The 25,003-nt window shown below is 40.7% G+C and overlaps 1 protein-coding gene across 2 annotated transcripts; it reads right to left on the bottom strand.

Moving 5' to 3' along the window:
- Positions 1-1,505: 1,505 nt before the first annotated feature.
- Positions 1,506-24,629, bottom strand: tut4 (terminal uridylyl transferase 4). Of its 2 annotated transcripts, XM_023428911.2 has the most exons (31): positions 24,481-24,629; positions 24,217-24,399; positions 19,588-20,150; positions 19,355-19,506; positions 17,639-17,755; positions 17,362-17,539; positions 17,157-17,245; positions 17,017-17,068; positions 16,612-16,681; positions 16,297-16,423; positions 14,839-14,958; positions 12,705-12,896; positions 12,428-12,602; positions 11,798-12,345; positions 10,722-10,872; positions 10,272-10,358; positions 9,861-9,964; positions 9,661-9,718; positions 9,478-9,581; positions 9,276-9,365; positions 7,726-7,839; positions 7,529-7,606; positions 7,222-7,399; positions 7,091-7,138; positions 6,362-6,444; positions 6,121-6,236; positions 4,823-4,977; positions 4,564-4,661; positions 3,426-3,987; positions 2,155-2,328; positions 1,506-2,040 (listed from the first exon to the last, which is right to left on the bottom strand). In XM_023428911.2, the coding sequence occupies exons 3-31, from the start codon at positions 20,069-20,071 to the stop codon at positions 1,952-1,954; spliced, it is 4,593 nt and encodes a 1,530-aa protein (XP_023284679.1). In that variant the 5' UTR covers positions 20,072-20,150; positions 24,217-24,399; positions 24,481-24,629; the 3' UTR covers positions 1,506-1,951. The 2 variants fall into 2 exon arrangements, with proteins under 2 accessions (XP_023284679.1, XP_087036180.1); XM_087180054.1 differs by having other exon boundaries at positions 24,217-24,612.
- Between the last annotated feature and the right edge of the window lie 374 nt (positions 24,630-25,003).

Here is a 25,003-nt window from a genome sequence, read left to right as displayed (position 1 = left end):
TCTGACTCTCTGGACTGTGAGGGTGAGGATCCGCTAACATACTGTGAGGTAACAAGTGTCCTCTGACGTTTTGAATGTAACATTACTGAAACCTGATGTCTTCTCTGAAGTAGCTGAGCCCTGCGGACTCTTCTTCAAGACCACAGACAAAACACATGGATGTATCGTAAGAACTGGACACCACACTCCCCAAGATGGCAGCCAATCTTCTGAATTAAAAATTACTTTCAAACAAAGCCTTCTCACTTCCTCATGTGTCGCACATTGTACAAGCATCTTAGCGTTTCTCCCCGACCATGCCTAGACTTTACACTGGTTTGACAGTTTTATGACACACACCTAAAACTGGCTTATCGAGGTTTTGAAAAAAGTTTTACAAATATAAAAAACCTGAATGGTTTAAAAGAGTCAACAGTTTGACGGATGTCTGAGATGACAGTTGAGCTGGTGAATGATCCATTTATTTAAAAATCTGTAACTTTTTCCACATTAAAATGTCTAAAGAAAACTAGATCTATGTTCTCTATGTTGAGTTCTTACATCAACTGGAATGATTTTGATCATGGTAACGCTGTTTCATTTGGTCGCCTGTCAATATCCTCTATGTGCATGTGTCAGTGTCGTGGTTTTCTGGCAGAAGATTTAAGATTCACTTTTTACAACTTTATATTTTAACCAGATGAAGGATTTTAGTCATCAGATGTCTGGAGCTGAAGTGAGTAAATGTTAAGACAGCTCAGCTCCCAGCAGCTGGAGACGTCATGTGTCGCCAAAGAGTCACTGATTCTCAAAGTGAAACTACTTTATCCTGTGTTTCAACTGTGTTCGACAAATTTCATTTGTTACATTTCTAATATTGGGGAATAGGTGACTACCATCGCTGCCTTTTAGTTTCTGTGCACCTGAATTGCTTTTGATGTTCCTGTAAGGGGAGCGGAGGTGCAGGGGGGGGATATCGGGTCAGTCAGCAAAGGGTGGGGCAACAGTTTTTGACCTTTGTGACTCTTGGTTCTTTGTTAATCAGTTTAATAACTTTGGAAATAGATATTGTTCTGCAATTTATTTTTTGTGTGTGTCGAGGTAAACAGCTAAACTCTGTTGGTCCTGTGGATTTCTTTTTAAGTGGATTAAGACATGGAGCGTCAGAACATCAAGCTAAGGCTCCATTAACTGGAAAGTTATCAGAGGAACAATCGAGACTAAAGTTAGCATCAATCTCAGCTCCCAACTCTGTCCTCCGTACAGCGGCGGTGAAACACTGACTTTAAATGTGAACCTGCTTTATTAAGTGTTTGTAACGGTTAGAATCACTGGGTCTGTTTGATTTCCTGAACCACTGACACTGGAGGAATCCAAACCAGGCAATGGTGGTGAATACAACAACTCCCATGATCCCACGCTACTTCACGATGTCACCAAACACCATCTTTTGTTATTGTTGATTGAGAGACCCCTAGTGGCAAAAGTTATATACTGTGCGTTTAAACCCACATGATACAACAAACTTTGTTTGCTTTTTTCTTTATTTTTTTGTAGCTTTTTTTTTTTTATATTTAAGATTTTTTCCCTTTTTTCTTGCTATCCCTGCGTTTGGCACTACATACTTAGGGTGACATGTTAGATTGTTTTTAAAACAAACGTCTATTCAAAGCCTTCATCTTGTGGCAAGCAAAGTATGAATACAGCTAATAAAAATAAAGGTTTACATTTTTCCTCCTTACTTTACACATAAAATAAAAACAGTTTTTTGGACCCCCTCAAAAATGGGGGTATTAAAATATTTGACATTTGTATCACAAATCAATGTAATGAGACAAAAAATAAAACATAAAAACTGTACAAAAATGATAAAATTCATTTTAAAAATTCCTGCGATCAAATGATGCAAAGAGTACATAATTCTGCTTTGTTATGTTACTGACCATAGACCTAATTAAAAGTAGATACAAGTTCACTTCTTCTGTTGGATGAAATTTAGGTTGACTTGGTGTCGGACATGAGGGACCAAAGGGAAGTTCGGATTCGGATGCACCACAGAACCTGATGGAAGAGAGAATGAAAACAAAACGTCAGTATAAATGTAGACCTGGTGATTTGTCTGTTTTTCTCAGCAGTAATAATAATTAAAAAATAACAAACAGTATCCTGTCTGACCTTGGGCCATGAAGGGTTTGCTGGGCTGGTAGCCTCCATTCCCCTGCTGGATGAAGTTCTGGGGCATCCTGTAGGGCCAGGATGGAGACAGGGTGTACTGGGGCGTTTTATTGTGCTCCCATAACCGAGAACCTTGGCTCACACCTACAAACTGAGCCGGGTGGTGTCCAGACTCTGCAGACACAAGAGCACAACACACTCGGTGACTTACAAACAACACAGAGTTCAATACAACTTCAATAATAAAACTTCTGTTATATTCCAATTTGTGTAAACCAAATGATCAAGTTTTAATTTGTTTTAAAGAGCAACTTAACGCCTGAGTTCAGCTTAGAGGGCGTCACTCAGATCAGAGAGAAGGCGCTGTTTATCCTTGGCTTTGTCTTTGATTTTTTTTATTTTTAATTATTATTTAATTTTCTCTGGAAAAGGAAAAGTAACTCTGCAAACAAACATTTTGGAATATGTCTGAATGACAAATTATCTTTCCATGTTCTCAACAACAACCTTGTAAAGAAACTGAAACCCAAATGAGGTTTTCATTTTCATTTTAAGAGACAAGTGATGATGACACCCTGTATATTCAGACATTAGACTTATTACTTCATAGGAGTGACCCTGTCTGTCGTTCATCTCTGTTTTATTTTTGAAAGTTGGAACAAGAGCACGTCCGTGTAATTTAAATTCACTGGATGGACTTCGCTAAAAAATGCAGAGAAAGATTCCTGTGTACCATTGAATCTTTAAACCATTCTGGGTAAATTTCCTGTTTACTTTAGTGAAAGTCTCCTGCTTCTATCAACCATCAGACCAGATCATCTAGATGGATCACCTTCAGTGTCCGTACAGTCTGATCTGCGTCCTGGGCCTGAACAAATCTACCATCTGGAAACTCTGCCTTCATCATCCCCATTAAAAAAATACTTCATGAGGAATATTAATTGTTTGAAATAATCAGGTTTTCTCTCTCTCATGTCTCTCGGGCCTCGTTGTATTGTGTTTTATGTGACTGTTGTAAATTAATGATGTTTCATATTTTTGTTGCTGTTTTGTTTCTTTTCTAAGAGATAAAGAATCTCAAGAGACTCGTGAGAAATAAAAAAAAAATGAAATACGACAGACTGGGACCAGAATCACTTGCCGTAATAAAATGACTGAAAATAAAATGTACTAACTCAGAAAAGTGGAATTAGTGTCAAGTTGCTCTTTAAAGACGCAGCTACATGAAGATCACACACAGATGGTGTCACCACAGTTCACCCAGTGAATACCTGACTTGACCACAGTGCCATTGCCCATGAGTGACCCAGGTTGTGCCATGTGGTTGTGCCAGTGTCCTTCCCGTCCCGGCCCACCGATGCCCAGCTGTCTCCCTGCCGGCTGGGCGAAGATGATGCTGGGGTCGTTCAGGTTCATAGGGCTGGGGTTGCCCCCTGAGCCCGTGGGGCTGCCGTTCCCTGACGGCGAACGCAGGGCGAATTTCAGGCCGGGCGGGGAAGGGGCGGTGGGAGAGGACGTGGTGAGGACCGGCCCGTGGATGGGCCAGGAGGTGGAAGGGATGTGGACCGGGTGATGAGGCTGCCCTTGGGACTGGTGTGACTGGTGGGAGGGAAGAAGCCCCAGTGCCGTGAGCGTCCCTGGGTGGTACTGTCCTGGAAGGGACGTAGGAAAGCTAAAGAGAGACAGGGGGACCTGGGGGTGAGTGGGCTGCTTCGGGGGACCACCAGAACTGGTCTTACTGTGGGAGGGCTGAGGGGAACTGGAGGACTGGGAGGAGCTCTGAGGGACAGCTGAGGGCTGGGGGGAGTAGGGTGGAGTCTGCCGACTATCCGACTGTCAAAACAGAGAAAAAAGAAAACTTAGAAATCAAAATCAATCAAATATATATTCAACTTCATTTCTATGTGTTCAGGAAGTTAAATTCTATTCATTTCCATTGTTCTTGGATGGAGGCAAAAATCTGTTAAGGTATGACGGAGGATTAGGGCCAAACAGAGGGAAAAAAAATCTAAATTTTGAGAAAAAAATGTGCAATTTTACAAGAAAAAAGTCATAATATTATACGAATAAAGAGAGGTAATAGAGAGGAAATATCAGATGCTTTAAAATGAGGAACGTGGAGCATCCTGTGAAGTTCTAGTTTAGGTTTCACCAATTTGATTGGCTGTTCGTAACATTCTTAAAAATTATGTTTTATGTTTTTTCTCTCTCAAAATGTTTTCATTTTTAATTCCCATAATATTATGATTTTTTTCTTCTTGTAAAATTACGACTTTATTCTCGAAATTTCTGATTTCTTTTTTTTCCCCTCAGTGTGGCTCTTATACTCTGTGGTACTGTGGGTTTACATCAGAACATATTTTTATGATTTTTTTGTAACTTGTGTGAACCATCCCAAGTGTAACTCACACATTCAGAGGGCTGTCTGGTCCTTCCAGGACAGTCTACAGCTGCCTGAGGAATGGGGATGGACTGGGAGCTCACCATTGTTCGTACCATGTGAGGAGCTGCAGAAGAAGAAGATATATAAGCAGTTTTATTTCAACCCTTTATTGCTGAGAATATTAGGTGTGTAATGTTTTTTTATCAACAGTTACCTTAGTTTACAAAACCCCTCTAAATGAATGTATATCATTCAATAACATCATGAAGAAGTATTATGGGATACCTGGTGCTCCGGCGGTCCTCTGTTTGAGGTGGCGGTAGTCAGGACAGTCCCTGCGTACGTGACCCATGTCCCCGCACTGGAAACAACGCCTGTCCTTCGGCTCCCGCTCCTCCTCTTTTACGTCCTCGTCTTTGTCGTTTTCCTTCTTCTTCATCCTGGCAAAGAAAACGTTCAGGGCACAACAAAAAGGGAGGAATAAATCTGACACCTTCAGTATAAACACATAAATGAAAGATGACAGCGGTACAGGTGATGTCAGTGGGCCGTTCTAAATTTAAACCAAAACATTTAGGTGACCTACAAAATTATTGTAACAAAAAAAAAAAAATCCTGATTTCAGGAAAATTCAAATACAGATAATTAATCCTTTGTGAAAGTACCTTTAAATACAACGATTTTTTCAGTTGAAACAGTGATTTATAGTCAGTAAAGCAGTTACATATTCATGCCATAAAAATGTAACTAAACCTTTATAAACTGGTCGATCTTAATGTTACCTGAGCTTCTCTGTCTGCTGCTGATCTACAACACTTATGTCTCCTAATTGTGAGATTTACAAGTTTCTTTCTGTGTCCTTCTCGTACCTTTCTCAGGGTATCACTAATGCTTAAAATAAAATTCCCCCTGAGTTTATTTCAGCTGTGATTCTCCGGTGGAAGATTTGATGAACTTAAACCTAATATGAGATGTGTTATTTTGATCAAGTCTAAGAGCCTGGTTTATCTGAGAAGAAGAAATAAAAATCAACTAATGAGATGTCATAAACCACTGATAGATAAGATAGAAGTGATAATCATTAATAGAGTGAAATTGGCTGTTTGATAATGAACTATTTTTCAGACAGGGGCAATGACTGTGTGTAAAGACGGAAGACCACCACACCCGATCACACCTGTCAGTCATGATGCCACACCACCTTTGTATAACATCAAATAACTAATTAAAACGAAACATATCAGAAAAATAAGCACCTGAACATCCAGGAGCGAGATCAGAACCATCACAACCCATGTCCCATCAACTAACATGGAGGGGGCGGGGTTGTGATGTCACTGTTGGCATGGCAGCCATATGCTCACTTTTACGACAACTACATAAAACTCTTTTGCTCCTTAGTATAATTGATGTAGAAAGCAGCAGTACTGCAAATGGTGATGCTGTATAAACTGTTTAATACACTTAAAAAGAAGTTTATATGAATTTATAACATATTCATAACTTCTCAGAACTTTCTTTTCATTTTTCTTAAATTCAAACCACAGTGACAGAAATATTTCCATAAATGAAGAGAGGACAACCTGCGTCTCTTTGGACAGTCCTTCATGTAATGTCCAATCTTCCCGCAGATCCTGCAGCACCTGTCGTTGGGCGCCAACTCGCCGTCTGTCAACACCTTTGAGTCAAAGAAGTAGTCCTGCAGCAGAGACAGCAAACGTTTTAGACAAACCACAGTTTCCTCCGGGCAGGGAGGAGCCAGCAGTGAAGTCCTAACATTTATTTATTATTTTGTGTAAGTGTTGGGAGTCATGAACAACGTACCACTTCAGTGCCGGGGGCGGGGTAGAATGGCGTTCCAAACAGCTTCCGACCATTTATAAAAGCCTTCATGATGAAGTTTGTCACTGGAGGAGAAGAGAGAGGCAGCGTGAGGGGCGGGGCTCTTTCACATTTATGAAATTTAACCAAAAGCAGTAACTATTTAAACAATAACAAGGTTTTCATGAAGTTGAAATTCATTCAAATAGAACAAATAAAGTTAAAGCAGCTGCTGAAAAATGACAGAAAACATTTGCATAAGTATTAACTGATAACTGTCGATCGCTCTGATTAAAACCTTACAACTCGTGGGTTGTGATACTTCATGTCTTAAATATTCATGACAATAACTATAATTCATGCCTTTGGCAGTGGTGGTAAACCATACATGCATTAGGCAATATATAACAGTGCCATCAGCTGTGGTGCTGCGTGGCATCTGTGCAACTGAAAAAAAGAGAACGCTAAAAACGCTAATGCTGCTAAAAAGGTGTAAAAGGGCTGTCTCATGGTAACATGAACACCTGCGACATGTGTGCATGTGAGGAAGAGCAGACCCAAGCATCTGTATCAGCATATCAAATGTTGATTATATGTGCATCTGCTAAAATGATGCTGTGATTTAAAAAACAAAAAACAAAAACAAACAAAAAACATCTGAATGATTTCCTCAGTGGAGTTCAAAAAATAGATTTTGGTTATGATGAACTGTGTTGGAATAACAGCACTCACTTTTGCGAGAAACTCCAGCCCCGAGATTATGATTCAAATCAAAGGGATCTGTGGAGAAGAACAGATGAAGGTGTTAGAAGAGAAGAAGACCCTGAACACAACGTTAAAGGCAGAGCAATAAGCAGATCCACCTTCAATAGCGATGCATTTGCTGGTCCACTGTTTCTCAAAGGTGGTGAGGCGTTTCCTCTGGCGGATGCTGATGACGTGCTCTTTGAAGTCAAACTCTTCAGTGTAAAAGCGCAGGAGGCCCAACCACAGCTCTCCGACTGACTCCATGTTCGGCTGCAGCTCTGAGAGACGCCGACGCTGTTAGGACACAAGGAAACAAAAGTGAAACTCTGAAAGAGCAAAAGGTGTGTGACAGGAGCAAAAAACTACAGTCGGATAATGTCAAACAAAGCAACACCGCCCCCAATCTAAAGGAGACCGACTCACCAGATCCTCAAGGTCATCAAAAAAGAAAGCATTCCAGCCATCGACCATCCGCTGGGGAACAGTCTTCCCATCAAAGATCTAAAAAAAAAAAAAAAAAAAAAAAAAAAAAAGAGTTATTATACAAAGCTAAACACACCTTCATGTAGGAAAAGCTTATTTCTTCTGAATTTAAACGGTGATTAATCAGTGAGTGGTACCTCCTGCAGGACAGGAATGACTGGCGGCTGCCTCTGCTGCAGGAAGTAAAGCACCATCAGGATGTACGCGTAAGATGAGAGGCTTCCTCTGGATGCATCACCAATGTCGCAGCGCTGTGAGCACAGAGGCAGGTTAGTCAGGGTTCAGGTCAGAGATTGTGACACATTTTAATCCTGTCTGGGGTGTGTATGTGGGTAATTTTTCACCATCAACCCAGTAATGGAACCAGCACGACTACAGAAAAAATTAAAGCCATCAGGAGAGCAAAACCATGAAAAAGCTCATCACAAACATCGTTGTAATGTCAGCTACAGGTTAGTAATTGTATTGAATGCTGTTTTTAAGTATGTATTTGTTTACATTTTGTCAAAGTGGCAGTGTTACAAGTACGCTGAATTGGCCATTAACAGTTCCTGTCAGCTCGGAGCGGAGCAGCCGACTCCAGCAGTAACTAGCCGACTGACCACACACACTGCAGGGTGTTTTGCTCAGGATCCAAGGAGGTGCAGTGTTGAGTGTGAAGGTGTTTTGGATGATGCTCTTGAGAAAGCGGCAAACTGCCATAACACACAGCTTGGACCGACAGGCACATTAGGTTAAAATGCACCGTGGATATTTTACCCCCTCCTCCTCCTGTGATGTTAATCCCCTTCAAATGGGGCTAAAGTGGAGATTTGCATGCCATTAAATCCAAATGCTTTTGACCGTACAAATCATGTCTTACACAACTAAATACAGACTACTGTTAAATTCTAGGTTAAACAGCTGCTTATAGCAAACAAAAAGCACAACACAGAAGCAAACCCTGTGAAGGCAGAAACATGCAGTTGGTTTAAGGTTAGAAAAAGAGCTTTTGAACCTGGAGCAAAGATTGTTTTGTCAAAAAATATATTCTGAAGAAGGAACTAGAGATTATAGACGACGTTGTATGAGACACTAAAATAGAAAAACCTTTTTAATTAAGGTGTAAATTGGAGAGTTAAAATGTACAGGCGACATTATGTAACATGGAACCTTCCTTTTTCAAAATGACACATTTAAAGTAACGACGATGTTCGGCCAAATGACCCACTGAGATCCATCAGGGAGCAGGATTAGATCGCTTCCTCTCAATTTAAAATGAATGCGTTTTCATTTGTGAACTTTCACCATATTTTCACATATAAATGAAATTGGTCATTTTAAATTTGATACGTCATGTAGCCTGACGTCCATGTTTATTTTGTTATTTGTTCTGTATTAGCTGGTATGAAAATGTACAAGAATCTGATTTTTTATTTACATCCATGAGTTCTGGCTGTTACAAAGGTTAAAAGATTGAAATTGTGTAGATCTATTAAATAAATTACTACTCTGAAACAGTGACAATTAGTAAAATCTGGTGTAATCTAATCCCATTATCGGTGTTGTGTTTTCTGATGTCAGAATGTTGCAGTTATTGGACAAACCAACATAAAACCCTTGAATGAGCTAGAACAGAGCTGCAAACTGAAGTGTCCAAAAGCCACAAATGGAAGGTTACTGTATCAGCTGGTCCACGTTCACATACCTTTGCAAAGACCTTCATTGTGTATCCAAGGAACTGCACGCGTGGATCCAGGGCGGCATACGTCGCCAGCATTCTGGTGTTGTGTTGAGCCTACAGAGAGGATCCATCCAACTAACTTATTAACACGAAGCACTTAAAAAATAAAAAGACATTTCATGTAACAGTGAAGGCGCATTCTGCTCTGAGAGGATGTTTCACTCACCAGGGTGTTGTAAAGGCTGATGTCTCCCTCCAAACCGCTCTGTCTGTGCTCAAACTTCACTATAGGCACTTTAGCTGTTGTAATAGGCAAGATGTTCCTCAAACCTGTGATGTTGAGATCATAACCAGTCACATTCAGCTCTTGACACATAAATATCACAGTGTGATGATTAGTAAAACTCACCTGTGTGCTTCTTCAACACTTTAGCGAGGCCTTCAATGATCTCTTTGCAGTTCAGCTTCTGCTCAGACACATCAGTGAAAGAATACAGGGGGTCACATCTCTCATCCTGCTACTGAGGAAACGTGAGTTGTGTCACATGGTGTGTGTGTGTGTGTGTGTGTGTGTGTGTGTGTGTGTTTGTGTGCATTTCGTCCGTCTACCTCTGCAGTCTCATGACCCTCCAGAGTCATGCAGATGTCGAGGTCACTGTCGCGGAAACCAAAACCGTTTTTGGAGGAACCGAACAAGCAGAGCTGAGCTTTATCTGCGGGTCCAGACACAGGAAGAAATTCTCATTTCAATTATCCTTTACTATACTCTCATGGTGTTAAGCTTCTGTTGATGAAACCCCTGCAGATGTTTCACAATAAAAGCCCTCCAGGGAAGACATTACAGCTTGTTAACTGCAGTAAACAACAACAGCAGCGAGTTAACACTGGAAGGCTTGACATTAAAATATGTGAAGTCATTGTGGATGACATGACATAAAAGGCTTCTCTCTTCATTGTTTCTACATAAATAAATATTGAAGACTGTGTTGTTGTCTGTAATAGTTTATACTTAGATCTCACCGTTGTACTCCTTCCTTATGAACCTCTCCAGGCTGGCGAGGATCTGCTCCCTCTTCTGCTGCTCAATGAGCGTAGGTGACAGTTCATCTACAAACAGCAGAACAGAAGTTCAGTCACACAGAGCCGCAATGATTAATCGATTAGTCAATCTATATGAAATCTATCTAAAACTATTTCAGATGGAGGATTACTCGTTTGAGTCAATGTCAAACATTTAATGATCCTTGGTTCAGAATGTGACACTTTGCTGCTTTGTTGAGCTTTATCGGTCTCAATAACAACTAATCGTTTCGTCTAGAAAATAATCGGCATGCCACCTGCTCCTTGTTTGCATGATTCACTAATCTAAAGATCATTCATGATGGTGGTGAATATTTGCGTTTTACTACTTTCTTCCAAAAGAAAATATGAAGTGAAAGAAAAGTCAGAACCTCAGTGTCGACTACGTACAGTAGCACAGTTTACAGAGCCCGTCGAGGATGTCTCTGAAGTGATCGTTCATTGGAGGCAAAGGCTTCAGCTCGATCTTCTTAAAGTCCTCAGGACACTCGTCCTTCAGGTGACCATCTCGTTTGCAGATGCTGCACACAACAGTTGGAGGCTGGAAGGAAAAAAAGTCCATATATCAAACAACCAATCAGACATGACAGTTTTTACCAACACACAGTAGCCGTGTCCCAATTCAGGGGCCTTGTCCGTCAGAGGCCACATTGAAGACCGACTGCATCACAGAGGTGGGACAAGGCTGTCCTGTTTCACAGGCTCCTTCAAATGTGTCCTTTGTTTCCCGGGCAAGAAAGGATCCAATGGCTGGATCCTCCACGGACCGACTTATCCCAAGATTCATTGCGCACCAGTGATGAATCACTTTACAAAAAAGAGAATATGGCAAACTCCACAAATAAAGAGGTTAAAACTCCAGCAACACCTGCAGTAAACAGAAAAACTTTATTAAACCAATGTGTTGCTGGAGTTTTGACTTCTCTGGACTTTTTCATTTCTCAGTGCACCTTGGAAGTAGGTGACGTTGTGCCAGAAACCACTACTTTGATTTTTGGTTCTGTCTTAGTGGTCTACGTAGGCCACGCCTACGTGAACCGCATCGAACAAAGGATGGCCCTTAAATTGGGACACAGCTGATAAGTGCAAGAAAACTGCATAAATAAAGATTAAAAAATGCTCTAACTATTCAACACTAGTTGCAGAACTTGACTGTGGGGCTGTGTCCCCATGTTACGTAGCTTGAAAATAAAATTTCTTCAGGCTCTGTAACAATGATGTTGAATGAAGTCAGTGTATCATGATAATGTGGCACTCAAACTTTGTCATCATGTGTTAATAATCAAATATAAACCCTTCCTCAATTTACATGTCTCACCCAAGACACATGAACCCATCAGTGCTGAGAGGTGAGATGATGCTTCTTCTACACTGCAGCTAAAAAAGTGGAAAAGCTTGTCATCTACATCCTGACTCAGCTACTAACAAACAAAAAAAAAAAAAAACTTATTGGTTAACTTATTTACCTTCCCACCAGTGAAAATCATCTTATCAAACACATAGTGCAGATCCTCTGATGTGACGGGCTCGTCCTTCTCTGAAACACTGGTTTCCTCTTCGTCCTCCTCCTCCCCCTCCTTGTCACTGTCCAGCAGGCCATTGGGGGAGACGGAGGGTTTGTTGTCCTGACTGAGAACCATGTCCATGAGGCCGGCATCTAAAGTCCTCTCATCGTTCTTTCTGGACGGATCTGAACCATCTTCTTCATCGCTGTCAGGCTCCTCGTCCTCCTTCAGCCCCCGGTGATGCCCGCTCTGAGCATTCAGACTTTTTTCACCTTTCCTGTCGTCGTCGTCGTCTTCTTCCTTGTTCACAAATGCAGCCTCCATCTTCTCGGCCCCTTCCAGTTTAGCACTCTGCTTGCCTGCCCTCTTGCCTCTCTGGCGGCCACCGCTGCCCCTCCTCTGGGGGCACGCAAAATATTTGTAAGCTGTGCGGAAGCGCTCCTGGATGTACTCAAACACCATTTGGCTGTTCAAGCTTCGTGCAACATTCCTCTTCAAGGCGAAAGGATCTAAAGACAAAGAGAGAGAGAGAGAATTACTGGCATTTCTCCAGGGCTGTGAGATGAGATTTCCAACAGAGAGGCTTCTTACCTTCGATAGCGAGCCTGCGACGGGGCCAGTTCTTCACTTCCCTGGAGAGGAGTACCTTTAAGCGAATGCTGATGATGTATTCTTCAAGAGCAAACTCCAGCGTGTAGAAACGTAAGAGCTCCAACCACAGCTGGCCCAGCGTCACACCTTTACCCAGGTCCAAGGTTAAGCGGGTCTTTAAGGGAACGTAAAAGGGACATCAAAGCATGACGTGAAATCTGAATCAAACACAATCCACACCGTCCTCTACACGATATGATGTTGTGGAGTGACTCACCAAGCCCTCTGAATAATGACCATCATCAGGTTTATTCTGCTCAGGTCTGGATCTGCCTTCTCTGGCCTCGTTCCGGTTCTCCCCTCGTCCCTCCGTGGAGCTCGGAGGTCTGTGCTCCCAGCGGACGAACATATCCAACGAAATTCCAGTCAGATGATACTCGTCCACACGTTTCACGTCGAAGCCTTCGATCTGAAAGAGGAAAAGGAAGTCAAAGCTAACGGTCTAATCTGTTTTTAAAAAGCCAGTTTAACTATGGATACTACTACAGATACGTTTCTAGGCTGCTACTTCTTCATAATAGGTATAATGGACAAAATATATAAGACATAATATATGAAGATAAGGCCCAAGTTGTTAAGAACAACGTAACTGAATATTTGCCTGAGTAAGTAATCATCAAACAAATTTGTGCAAAGGACAAACAACAACCAAAGCACAAACACAACTACAAATTTATGCGCTTGTTTTCACCTAAACAAATATGCACATAAACAAGCAGATAAATGATAGAGCCTCCGTCTGACAGCAGCATATCTGCTGTGTGTTCAGAAAGTATTTACACCCCTTCACCCTTTTCACATTTTGTTATGTTGCAGCAATATGCCAAAATCGTTTACGCTCAATGGCGCAACATGACAAAACAAAAACAGAATTTTGCAAATTTTGCAAATTTATTAAAAAGGAAAAAGTGAAATGAGAGCTGCAAAAAACTACTTGTGACTACTTGTTGACTACTTGTATCCAAATAAATACAGGTAAAGCTTTTACGATAGGACAGGTCATGTCCGTCTGTTAAATAGATCTAAAGAGGACTTCTTATTGAAGCTGTATCCTCATTCAGAGTATGAACAGAAACCCTCTGCTGCAGATGTGCTGCAGATGTGCTGCAGTGCTACACTGCCAGGACTAAGTGTGCGTCATTAAATGTGGCATCATACATCTGGTTTAACTGTCACAACAAGCAGCTATATCACTCAACAGGTAACGAGTGATATAGCTAATGAAAACCTGACTCACTGATACATTCATGGCTCCAGGGACTGTTTGGTTTTTAACAGTACGAACAAGGTATCAGGTATCCTTTGTCATTTTAATAATTACATAATTCTTCAACCTGCATTACACATTTATAATGATCATCTCTGTGAGCAGCTCGCGGCACAAACAGCCTGACATGTCAAGGTGAAAAAATGTTCCCACCTACACTTAGGGGTGGGGCACAAGGCACAAGGAAGTAAAGAGTAAATGAGCTTCTGGCCCCAGGTTTTATGTGTGAAAAACATGTTAAACAAAATATTAATCACAGCAGAGGATTTATAGAGAGTTTAAAACATGGAGAGAGAGGAGCTCTTCCTGTGCACTAAAACACCATCTAAAAGTGATGCCAGGAATGATCAATGCAATCTTAGTTAAATGGGTCATTTCATATCTTTATATCACTATGAATATGAATTTTACATCTTAAAGAAAATTAATGATTTGTAGCAGCATCAAATCAGTTCCCTCATTAACATGCAAACGTATGGAAAATAGTGCTGAAAATTTTTTTAATTTGCCTGCTCACAATGAGACAGACGAACGTTTATCCTGCTCTTTACACTGTCTACATTACACCAGGCTGCAACACTGACACTATTAATTGTATTTTCTGAGACACGTATTGAATTTTAATTTTTTAACTTTTTATTTTTTTTATTTTTATTTTTTTTAATAATCTGGATAATACACCACAGATACTTAGGACCAGGCAGGATGGCACCAAAAAAAAAGTATAAAATGAGAATTTTCATGCATTTTATCAACATGATCATTTCTCATTCAGAAGGAAATGTAATTAAGTATAAATAATTTAACGCAAACTGCCAGAAACAAGATTAGATAAATGAGCAAATCTTTAGCTGTAGGAGAGACATGATAACGATTGTCATTATCATAAAATGAGTTAGTTAAAAACAAGCCTCTGTTCCTCATGTGAGCAGAAAAGGACTGACAGGGGGAGCCAACCATGAACCAGAGCACCCCTGGTTTGTTTCATCCCCCATCTCTCTCTCTCTCTGTCTCTCTCTTTTTCGCTACTGTGCCTGCCCCTGTGAAAAAGACTAAGACCTGAAGAATGTAACACTTCACCCACCCAGCGGCCCAGGTAGACGGGGAGGATGGGTTCCTTCCTCTGCTGCAGGAAGAAGATAACCATGAGGGCGAAGGAGTACGAGGGGATGCCACCTTCAGCCTGACAGTCAATGTGACACAGCTGCGAAGACAAACACACAAGGGAAAACATCATCATCACTCATTATAGTCTAAACACTGAGTCCATAATATAGAACTAAATACACTGCTCAAAAAATTAAGGGAACACTTAATCATCACAGTACAACACCAAGTCACTTAAACTTCAAGGATATCAATCTAACCATTTAGGAAGCAAAAGTGACTGTGAATCAATTTCACCCGCTTTGATGCAAATGAAAGTGACAACAGCTGCAATGGAGAGGCAACAGCAAGAAAAACCCCAAAAGGGGAATGGTTTTGCATGTGGTGGCCACAGACAGTTGCTCTCTCCTCATCCTTCCTGACTGATTCTTCTCTAGAGAGACCGGCCGATACACAAGGAGAGCTGGACAGGGCCGTAGAAGCGCATCAACCCAGCAGCAGGACCGGTACCAGGAACAGGAGGAGCACTGCCAGAGCCCTACAAGTGGGACCTGTGCTCACAGCCCAGCACCCTGCAGCTCGATTGGCATTCACCAGAGAACACCATAATTTGCAGGTCCGCCATTGGTGGCCCATTCTCTTCAAAGATAAGAGCAGGTTCACACTGAGCACATCGGACAGGCGTGAAAGAGTCTGGAGACGCTGGGGGAGGCATATCCTTGGAGGGTCGCACAGACCTCCATGTCATAGCCAACCGTGCCCTGACTGCTGTTAGGTACTGGGATGAAACACAGAGCGACTGTCAAGTGTTTACGCTGGTGCAGTGGCCCAGGGGTCCTCCTGGTGCAGGACAATGTCCGGCCTCATGTGGCCAGAGTGTGTAGGCAGTTCCTGGATGACAAAAGCATTGATGCCATTGACTGGCCCTCACGTTCATCTGACCTAAATCCATTTTTTTCCTGGATTTTCAACTTGAATAATTTGTTCATCGAGATCTGATGTGTGATTTAAGTGTTCCTTAATTTTTTTTGAGCAGTGTATTTGATTCTGTTTTTGGCATTTGGACATAAAAGTGACATGATGTGTTTGTGCAGAAAGAGGTTCTTCATTTAAAAAGAAAATTAAAAATAATATGCAAGCAGCTTTAAAATCCAGTGTGTCCAGGATCCTTGTGATTTTTAGACTGAGGATCTGGTACATCATGTGTCATTTAAAAAACATACTCATTAGTAAAACACACAAAAAACAGGGTTTATAAGTGAGCACACCATTTCTGAAAATTTCAAGCTGCTGACGCCTATTTTTGTTCTAAAAATCAGTGCCAGTATTTGTAGGAACATGAATGGAAATAAAAATAAGCAAACACACTAAAACTCAGTTGAAGCTCTTTATCGTTTCTTCTTTCAGATGAGGCGTGAGTCAGTCACAGCCTTACCCTTGCCCAGTAGCGGAAAGCCAGCACCAGGGGAACCAGTCTGGGCTCCAGTTTAGCCAGGGCTGCCAGGTGATTGGTGGTCAGACAAGCAACGTCATTACCTGCGCTCACTTTACACATCAAGCCGCTGTGCAGACACCGAGGAGAAGAAAGACAGCAATGACATGTTGAATAAAAATCTAAACAGAACCTGAGTGTAAAAATAAACTATTACTGAAATAAATCTCTCGGCATGCATGACAAATAATTTAAACATCAATTAGTGTAAACTGACAAAAATATACATACACAGAAATGAAAGTAGGAGACACTCACCTGCTAGCATCCCGACAGAACACAGCTGGAACTTTGGCATGAAAATCTGACTCAACCTCAAAAAATGCAGCTGAAGAAGAGAGACAGAAAGGTAAAATTGCAAACAATCAATTGCAGGATTTTTACATGGAGGTTGAGCTACACAAAGTAGCACTAACTATCCAAACCAATTGGTCCTTAATGACAAACTTTTTATCTAAATTCAAGACCAAAGCAGATAAGATTTTGTGTTGTGTCTTGCAAGTGTTCTGCTAGGTCTAATTTCTAAATGCTATCACACATATGAACAAAACAAGGCAAAGCCAATAAATCCAGACCAACCAGAACAGCAGGTTTATGCAGCTTAATAACAATGAATCATGTCTCAACTCCAAGAAAATTTTGAATGCACTGAGCAAAACTTACGGCTGTTCTTGAGGATTTCCAGCACTTGAATCAAGACCTCAGGTTGTGTCATCTGAACAGACAAAAAGATATCGACTATAGTATTGTATCTATAAGAGAAAATACATTATGATCTTGTGAAACAGCAGAAGCAGACTTACTGAGGAAGGGTAGGTGACATCGATGTTGATATCACTTGTCTTGAAGGCAAATCGGGTGAGACATGAACCATAGAGACGGAGAGAACAAGCTGGAAAAACCAAAGAAGATACTGGGAATTATTTATATGCAGTATTTTTGACACTTGTGATAAACTTGTGACTACCCGCTGAAGGAAATATAGCCCAGGCTGAATGACATCACAACCTGAGAGGTGCCTCTTTATGATCTCTTCCATCCTGACGACCACGGCCTTCCGAACTTCAAAGTCATCCTCCGAGATCCCTTGCTGCCTGGCTGTTTCTTGGACGGTTGCGTCCACGGCCCTCAGCTGGGCAGCGGAGGGGGGTGGGAGGGCGCGCAGCTCATTCTCCTCCTGTTTTTCCTGACACACCAGAAACACAATATGTAAAATCCTAAATTACAAACCTTTACTTTATGCCGAAAAAAGCATTAAGAAAGTACAAAGTTAAAATTCCCGTACCATTATGTTCTTCTTGTGTCTCTTCTCCTTGATGTGTTTGTGTGCTCCTTGGATGTTCTCAATGTGCACAGAACAGAGCTTGCATAAGTATTGATAGTTTGGGTACTCGGGGGACTGCTGTGAAAACAAAGAGGGAGGCAAAACCAATCAGTTTATGATCAGTGTATGCATGTTCTCTCAGATTTTTTTTTTAGATTTTTTCCTTCACCTGATCATAATCACAACCATCAACTCCACCTGCTCATGCTAGGAGGAGGTAAAAATAAACAAAACCCTGCTACACAGACTGTTCATTAGTAGACAGAACTTTTTAATATCTTTTGTCCTTGTAGCTGCTAAATAATCTCATAAAACCATCAAGTCGTCTGCCTGCTTCCTTAGTATTTACACTAAATAAGTGTTTGAGCAAATGTTTAGATCAGAATCTAGGTTTATTGAACGGCCACTGCGTCATTTCGATTTTCTGTAGGAAAATGAATTGTTTAGATTAATCTACTAATCGATAAAATAGTCAATAGATCAGTGGTTCCCAACCTTTTCCAACTCATGGCCCACTTAAAAATCTCAAAAATGTTGGCGGCTTACATCTGACCCCATAACAATATGGAGGCCAAATAATGTCAGCAGTTTTCATTTTAATGATAATGATCGAACATTCCGGATTGAATCAGATCGAGATAGGTAACAAGTTTACAAAGTTTTTCGACATGTTTTTAAAGAGAATTTATTTTTCAATAGATTCAAAAACATTATTTGTATTAAAATTTTTTACTACATTTTTTATAATTACATCTTTTCACCAAAATTGTACTGTTTTGCAAATGATTTTGTTGGCCTACTTGCAATACCTTCGCGGCCCACAGGTTAGGAACTGTTGCAATATATTAATCGATAGAAAAATAGTTGTTGTTGGTAGCCCTGAGGCTATTATTATCATATAGTAGGAATGCCCCAATCATGTTTTTTTGCCACCAATACCGATACTGATACTCATCATCAATGAGTGACATCGCCCGATCCCGATCATTTCTGAGTTAAAATTAATGGTCGTTGCATGATCATAATTCATTAGGCTGTTTTGGTGCCCTGCATGTTCTGCGTTGCAGTTCAAAGTAGTTTTTTTCCTTCACTGGCTCAGTCGGTCTGACTACCTGACAACCGCTCCGTCCCCTTCAATATCATATCACACTAATAAGATGTGAGTAGCATACAAAGCCTCTAACGGCACGAATAGAACAATTTGACATGCAACAGACAAGACAGAGAATTAGATTAATATCCATAAATCTGTTATTGTCATCCCATTCTGTTGCTCCTCTCAGGCCGTGTGCATGCAGGCAGGTGTGTGAGTGAGTTACTATGGTTACCACAACACTCTGTGTCTCCATTGCTCTGAAACTTTTTCATGATTCAGTCACAGGTTTCTAGGTTAGTATGCTTTTACGAAAATCATGATTGTTATTGTACCTCATTATTGAAATCTACTGATATAATTTTATATTTGAAAATGAAAATCGGACCATCATGATCGGCCGATCAATCAGGGCATCCCAATCATATAAGCTATTTCTTCAGTAATTACAGACCTATGGAACTTGTCATTCTCTCTAATCAGGCAAATTAAAGACACCTAGTTATCTGAGACACTCAACTGCAAACAACCAACCCCTCCCATACATTTACTATATATCTGGCAAGACTGGATCGTTTCCTCACTTTCAGCAGTCGGTGGATGTAGTCTCTGTAGAGGCGCTCCTCTGCCTGTCGGAGGCCCAGCTGTTGGTCTGTCAAGGGTCCATCCTCCACAGTGGGCCTCCCCTCTGTGCCCTCTTCAACAGACTGATGCATCAGTGCGGCAGCTTTCAACCCTACAAACAACAAAGAAAAGGCAGTGGAGCAGAGATACATTTGCTGATGAAGGCAGAATCATCTACGGACAGTAAACCCACCATAGGATTTTTCCTTTGCTGGAGTTACGGTGGAGGTCTTGGCCAGCTCTGCGAGGCCTTTCTCAGGTGTACCAGGCACTACAGGAGAGTTGGTCTCTCTGTTTGCTGAGGGGCTGCTGTCTGCAGAAACAGATGACCTGAAGTCAGGAGCCCGTGTCGCCAGCTGCTGTTGTGAACTTGCCACTTTGCCTTTGCCTCTCTCCCCAGAACTTGTTCTTCCAGTCAGTCTTGTCAGCCTGGAAGGCCGTCCTCTCCTCTTGTCCTGTGGGGTGTCTGCGGAAGCCTTGCCTTGCCCACGGCTCCCCTGGTAGCCTAAACTGTGCTCATCTTTAGCAGTGGTGAGGTTTTCTCTGCTGCGGGCCGCAGACTTTGTGCCTTCTCTCTGCACAGGAGCCTCTTTATTTGATTTCTCGCTGGACAAAGCTTTGGCTCCTCTGGGCTGAGACTGTTTGACTGGTTTTACTGGACTTATGGACTCATCCATCCCTCCTGTCCTGCTGCTGTTGTCCCTGGTGGAGTCAACACCACGCTGAGGATCACCGGGGAGGCAGGCCTCCTAAAATCTAGGTTAAAAAAAAACATAGCTATCAGTCTAAGCAGCAAGACTACGTCACAAAAACCGTTGTTATTGTTGTGAAGGTGAAGATAACTAACTAAATATACACACAAACTTACTGTGCGTGTAACTTACTATAGAATTATGTAAATGAATTAAGAGTGAATTTCCAAGGAAAGAGGAATCTTAATTCTCAACAGATGAAGAAGAGGGAGAAGGGAGAAAAAAGTCAAGACAAAGGCCTTACACTACAACTACTCAGCTTCAGTGGTGGAAGTTGTGATTGCTGTTTTACTATTAATTTTACACAGAACTGCTGCAATTTTTTCAATGCATTGTTTGACTAGTTTACTACCAGAATATGATATTTTCCACACACAGTTATGACTTACAAAAAACATTGTTTTTCCTTATAAAGGTGTGCTAAAAACAAGACAAGGGCGACATGGAAGTTTAAATGCAAGTTTTTCAACAGATGATAAAATGTCTTGATTGATGTTGACTGATGGCTATCGTTATCTCTCACCTCGACTGCTGCAACGCTCTTCTGGCGGCTCTCCCTTCACACACATGAAACCCTCAAGTCTGGTCAGCCTAAAAGGTCACGTCACTTCGCTACTCAACGACCACTGACTACCCATGGCCGCCCTAATCAAATTCAAGTCACTAATGCTGCCTTCAGAGTAACTTGTGGGTCTGCTCCATCTACTTGAACTCAATCATTCAGCCTTATGCTCCTTCTCGGCCAGTGTTCCTCCAAGGAATGACATCTGTCATCACCATCCCTCCACACAAGACAATCTGAGTCCAGACTGTTCTCGTCTGCGGTTCCCTGATGGTGGAACAAGCTGCCAAGCGCCAGAGTAGGAGCATCCCTCTCTATCTTCAAGAATCTGCTGAAGACTCATCTCTTCAGAGAGCACCTCCTCTCCTAACACCCTGACATGTCCAACTAGCACTTACTTCGCACTTTGTTTTACTGAACAGATTTACTGCTTAGTACTTTAGAACCCGGTCAGCCGATTTTATTGGCTGATAATGGCCTATCACAGATATATAGGTATCGGCGCATATATTCTCTGTTATGCACTGATATGAATTCTTTTATTAAGAGGCAATAATGCAGCTTAAATGCTCGGGTCAAGTTATATAGATAGCAAATTTATATATATATAAAATATGTATACATATTTGTTCTCATGTTTTTTTATCTAATTTTATACTTATTCTATTTGATGCCCCGACTAAGACTTAAACTGTAAAATATCCTGCTTTTATTACATATCTTCCTCACAAGTGTACGGATATCGGAATTTTTGTACTCCCCAATATTGGTATTGGCCCCAAAAATCCAATATTGGTCAGGCTCTAGTACTTATACCAAGATCTCCTACTGAGTGATGTCCCTCATTTGTAAGGTGCTGTTAGGGCTGCACGATTAATTGAAATATAATCGAAATTGCAATATGGTCAAATGCAATATCTAAATCAGAGGACGTGCAAAGAAAATAAATAAAAAAATCACAGGACCATCAATTTTTTGGTAAAGGTAAAATATGTCACATCATTTTTGTGTATTGTTAGCACCATAATCGTGGTGGTGCTACAGAGACGTCCCCAGTCTACAAATCATATTCTCCAGATTTACAGGAACATGTTTGTTTGGTACAAGCCCGAACAAAAATCGCATCATCACTTAAAAAAAAATTTTCAATGAAAATGAAATGCAAAAATGACCATTGCAACTGAATCCGAAACTGCAATATCTGCCAAAATAATCGCAATATGATTTTTTTGCACATCGTGCAACCCTAGTTGCTGAGGATAAAACAACTGTCAAATGGGCAAATGTAAACGTAAATAATGTTTATGAGCTCACTCCTACAAAAAACAAGTGTCACTGTACTAAGTTGTTGGTACAGTGAGCCGCACAGAGTCTGGATTTAAGGACTCATGGAACTCAGGAACATATCTATGAGTCAAATAAACTATGAAGCGGAGGGAAAGTCTATTAATAGTAGATACTTTTATCCTGCACCTAACAGGAAGCCATTGCAGGGACTTTGGAACAAGAGTGATAGGAGACCTTTTCTTTGCTCCAGTTAAAACTCTGTTTGAACTGTATACTTTTAAAAGGCAGACTTGTGAACAGCGTTGAGTCTATTTAGTATATTTTATGACACTTCTTGCTTGTTAAACAGAGTAGATCTGAAACAGTTCATCAAATTAGCAAATGACAGAAAACAAAGGGGAGAGCTGTTCTTCACTTGTATATTTCCTGTAAACTGAATATCATTGGGTTCTGAAACCAGAGAACATCACCTTCTCAGAGTATGAAATAGTTTTTTTTTTTTTATATACATATAATTTTTTTACATTTCAAAAGATAATGATTAACTGATAGATCACAATAATAAGCAACAGATTAACTGTTGGAAATAATAGTCGCAACCCATTAAATGACTCCTTAAACACAAGCTGTGGAATAAGCACTTATCCCTTTACTTGAGTAAAAGGATCAGGACACCAATGTAAAAATACTCCATTCCAAGTAAAAGTCCTGCAATTAAAATCCTACTTAAGGAAAAGTACAACGGTGTACCCAGTCAAATATAATTGATATATCAAAAGTAAAAGTACTGTGTGTGCAGACAGATGGCCCCTGTTGGTGATGTATTATTATTATAATCATTTATTTGCATATATGATATTGTTAGATTGTTAATGCATCAATGGGTAGGCAGCATTTCACCGTTGTAGCTGCTCAGAGTGGAGCTAATTTTAACTTCTTTATTTAGAGTTAGCTAGTTTATTTTAGTGGTTCCCAACCTAGGGGTCGGGCCCCTCCACAGGATCACCAGCAAATCTGAGTGGCCCTGAGATGTTTAATGGGAGAGCAGAGAAAAAAAAACAATGTTCTGCTACACACATTTGTAATCATTTTTTAATCTTTTTCTTTTTTCCATTCTTTTATATTGAAAAATATGTATAACTTGAACATATATTTATTTTATGAAATTATGTTTATATTGCGTTCCTTAATGGTCCTTTCCATCCAACCTTTCCGTAAGACTCAATTTCAAGAAATTAATCTGAATTAAAATAGATAATACAGAAGCAACTGCACACAGCATCCAAAATAAATAAATCAATAATAATAATAATAATAATAATAATAATAATAATAATAAATAAAATACAGAACAGAGAAAAAACAAACCAATCCAAATAACTAAAAACAAAAAGTTGGCGTGTACCTGACTGATACTCAAATCCTTTAATAAAAAGGAGGGTATAAAAAAGAAGACATGAAAAAAAATTACATTATAAACATGATGGACATACAGGTGGGATGTACATTATCCATATTTCCCATGTCTTCATAAATTTTAACTGTTGTACGCTAATATCAAAAGTAATTCTTTCCACCCCAAAGATTTTGCAAATAATGTTGATCTAATCGTCCATGGAAGGTGTTTCTGGTATTAACTGCTTTCTTGAACAGTCATTTGCATGAGGTGTAAAGGAGAAACCAGTCTAATCTGACGGGGGCGCAAGACAAAAATGATTGGGAACCACTGATTTAGACCTTAACAATGCTTTGAACTTTACACGATTATCATATTAAGTCTTAATCTCTGTCACATAAATGTAGTGGAGTAAAAACTCTCTCAATAGGTCCCTCCGAAACGTGGTAGAGTAGAAATAGAAAGTAGCATGAAATAGAAAAACTAAAGTAAAGCAAATGTATCTCAATAAAGTACTGGAGTAAATGTACTTAGTTACTTTCCACCACTGCCAAACATAAACACATCTCATATGAACGGAGGCGGGTGATGCCTGATGTTGCGTCAGAGTTTGGGCTTAAATTAGGGTTTAATGTTGGATTACGGTTTAGCGTGGCAGACATGACTGGGGTTGGAGCCGATAATGTGTGGTTCAGGTGAAAGGAAACAGAAACTGAAAAGGGGGGGGGGGGCAGACTTCGACACAACACTGGGACTTAACGTTAGCTCAACTTCCTAAACAGAAACGAAAGCACACAGATATTATCGACTTAGAGAAATGCTCACCATTAAAACCAAAAGGCGTTTCCTGTGTTGCGAGAAGGATTCACGCTGACTTCCAGGGGACTCTCTGCTCTCTGCTCAGCCGACTTTGCCGTTAGCCGTCTCCGTGAGCTAACTGTCGTTAGCTGCTGTGCCCGGTCGTCCGGCTGAGCTAGCTAACGGGAAATAAATAATACTGGCACCCAGCTGCCACACAGCAGCAAGTCATTAAAAGCAGGAAAAAACGACTTCGACCATTTCAACACACAAGAGCGCCTCTTAACTTACTTTCGAGCTCTAAAGTCGATTTCAGATTATTGTTTAGCTGTCTCCATGGTTCTGTTCTACATAATGTTTTTCAGATCCCACGGCCCTGGTCAAAACAGCAACCATTGACGCCATGTTAATACATTACCCCGCTGCATTGTGGGAGTGCCAGTGATGATGAAGAGGGGCGTGCAACGTGTTGCGTTCAGGTACCGCTCAGAAGTTTCCATTCAAGGTTCCCAAACACGTTTCTGTCTTTCTTTCTTCCTTTCTTCCTTTCTTTCTTTCTTTCTTTCTTTCTTTCTTTCTTTCTTTCTTTCTTTCTTTCTTTCTTTCTTTCTTTCTTCCTTCCTTCGTCCCTTTCCTTCTTTCGTTCTTTCTTTCGTTCTTTCTTTCTTTCTTTGCTATGACGATTTTATTAATAAATAGGCTATAGTGTAAAGGTTACTGTTACGCTGTCATGTCTTTTCTCTTCATTAACCTGCTGCTTCTTTAGAGATGCGATGTAAACATTAGTGATTGGAAATGTAGCAGAAGACATATT

The sequence above is a fragment of the Seriola lalandi genome, unplaced genomic scaffold (genome assembly GCF_002814215.2).
Source record: "Seriola lalandi dorsalis isolate HSWRI2012SDOR001 ecotype SW California unplaced genomic scaffold, Sedor1 jcf7180002054885, whole genome shotgun sequence".
Taxonomy (NCBI): domain Eukaryota; kingdom Metazoa; phylum Chordata; class Actinopteri; order Carangiformes; family Carangidae; genus Seriola; species Seriola lalandi.
This window is presented reverse-complemented; position numbering and strand designations above follow the sequence as displayed.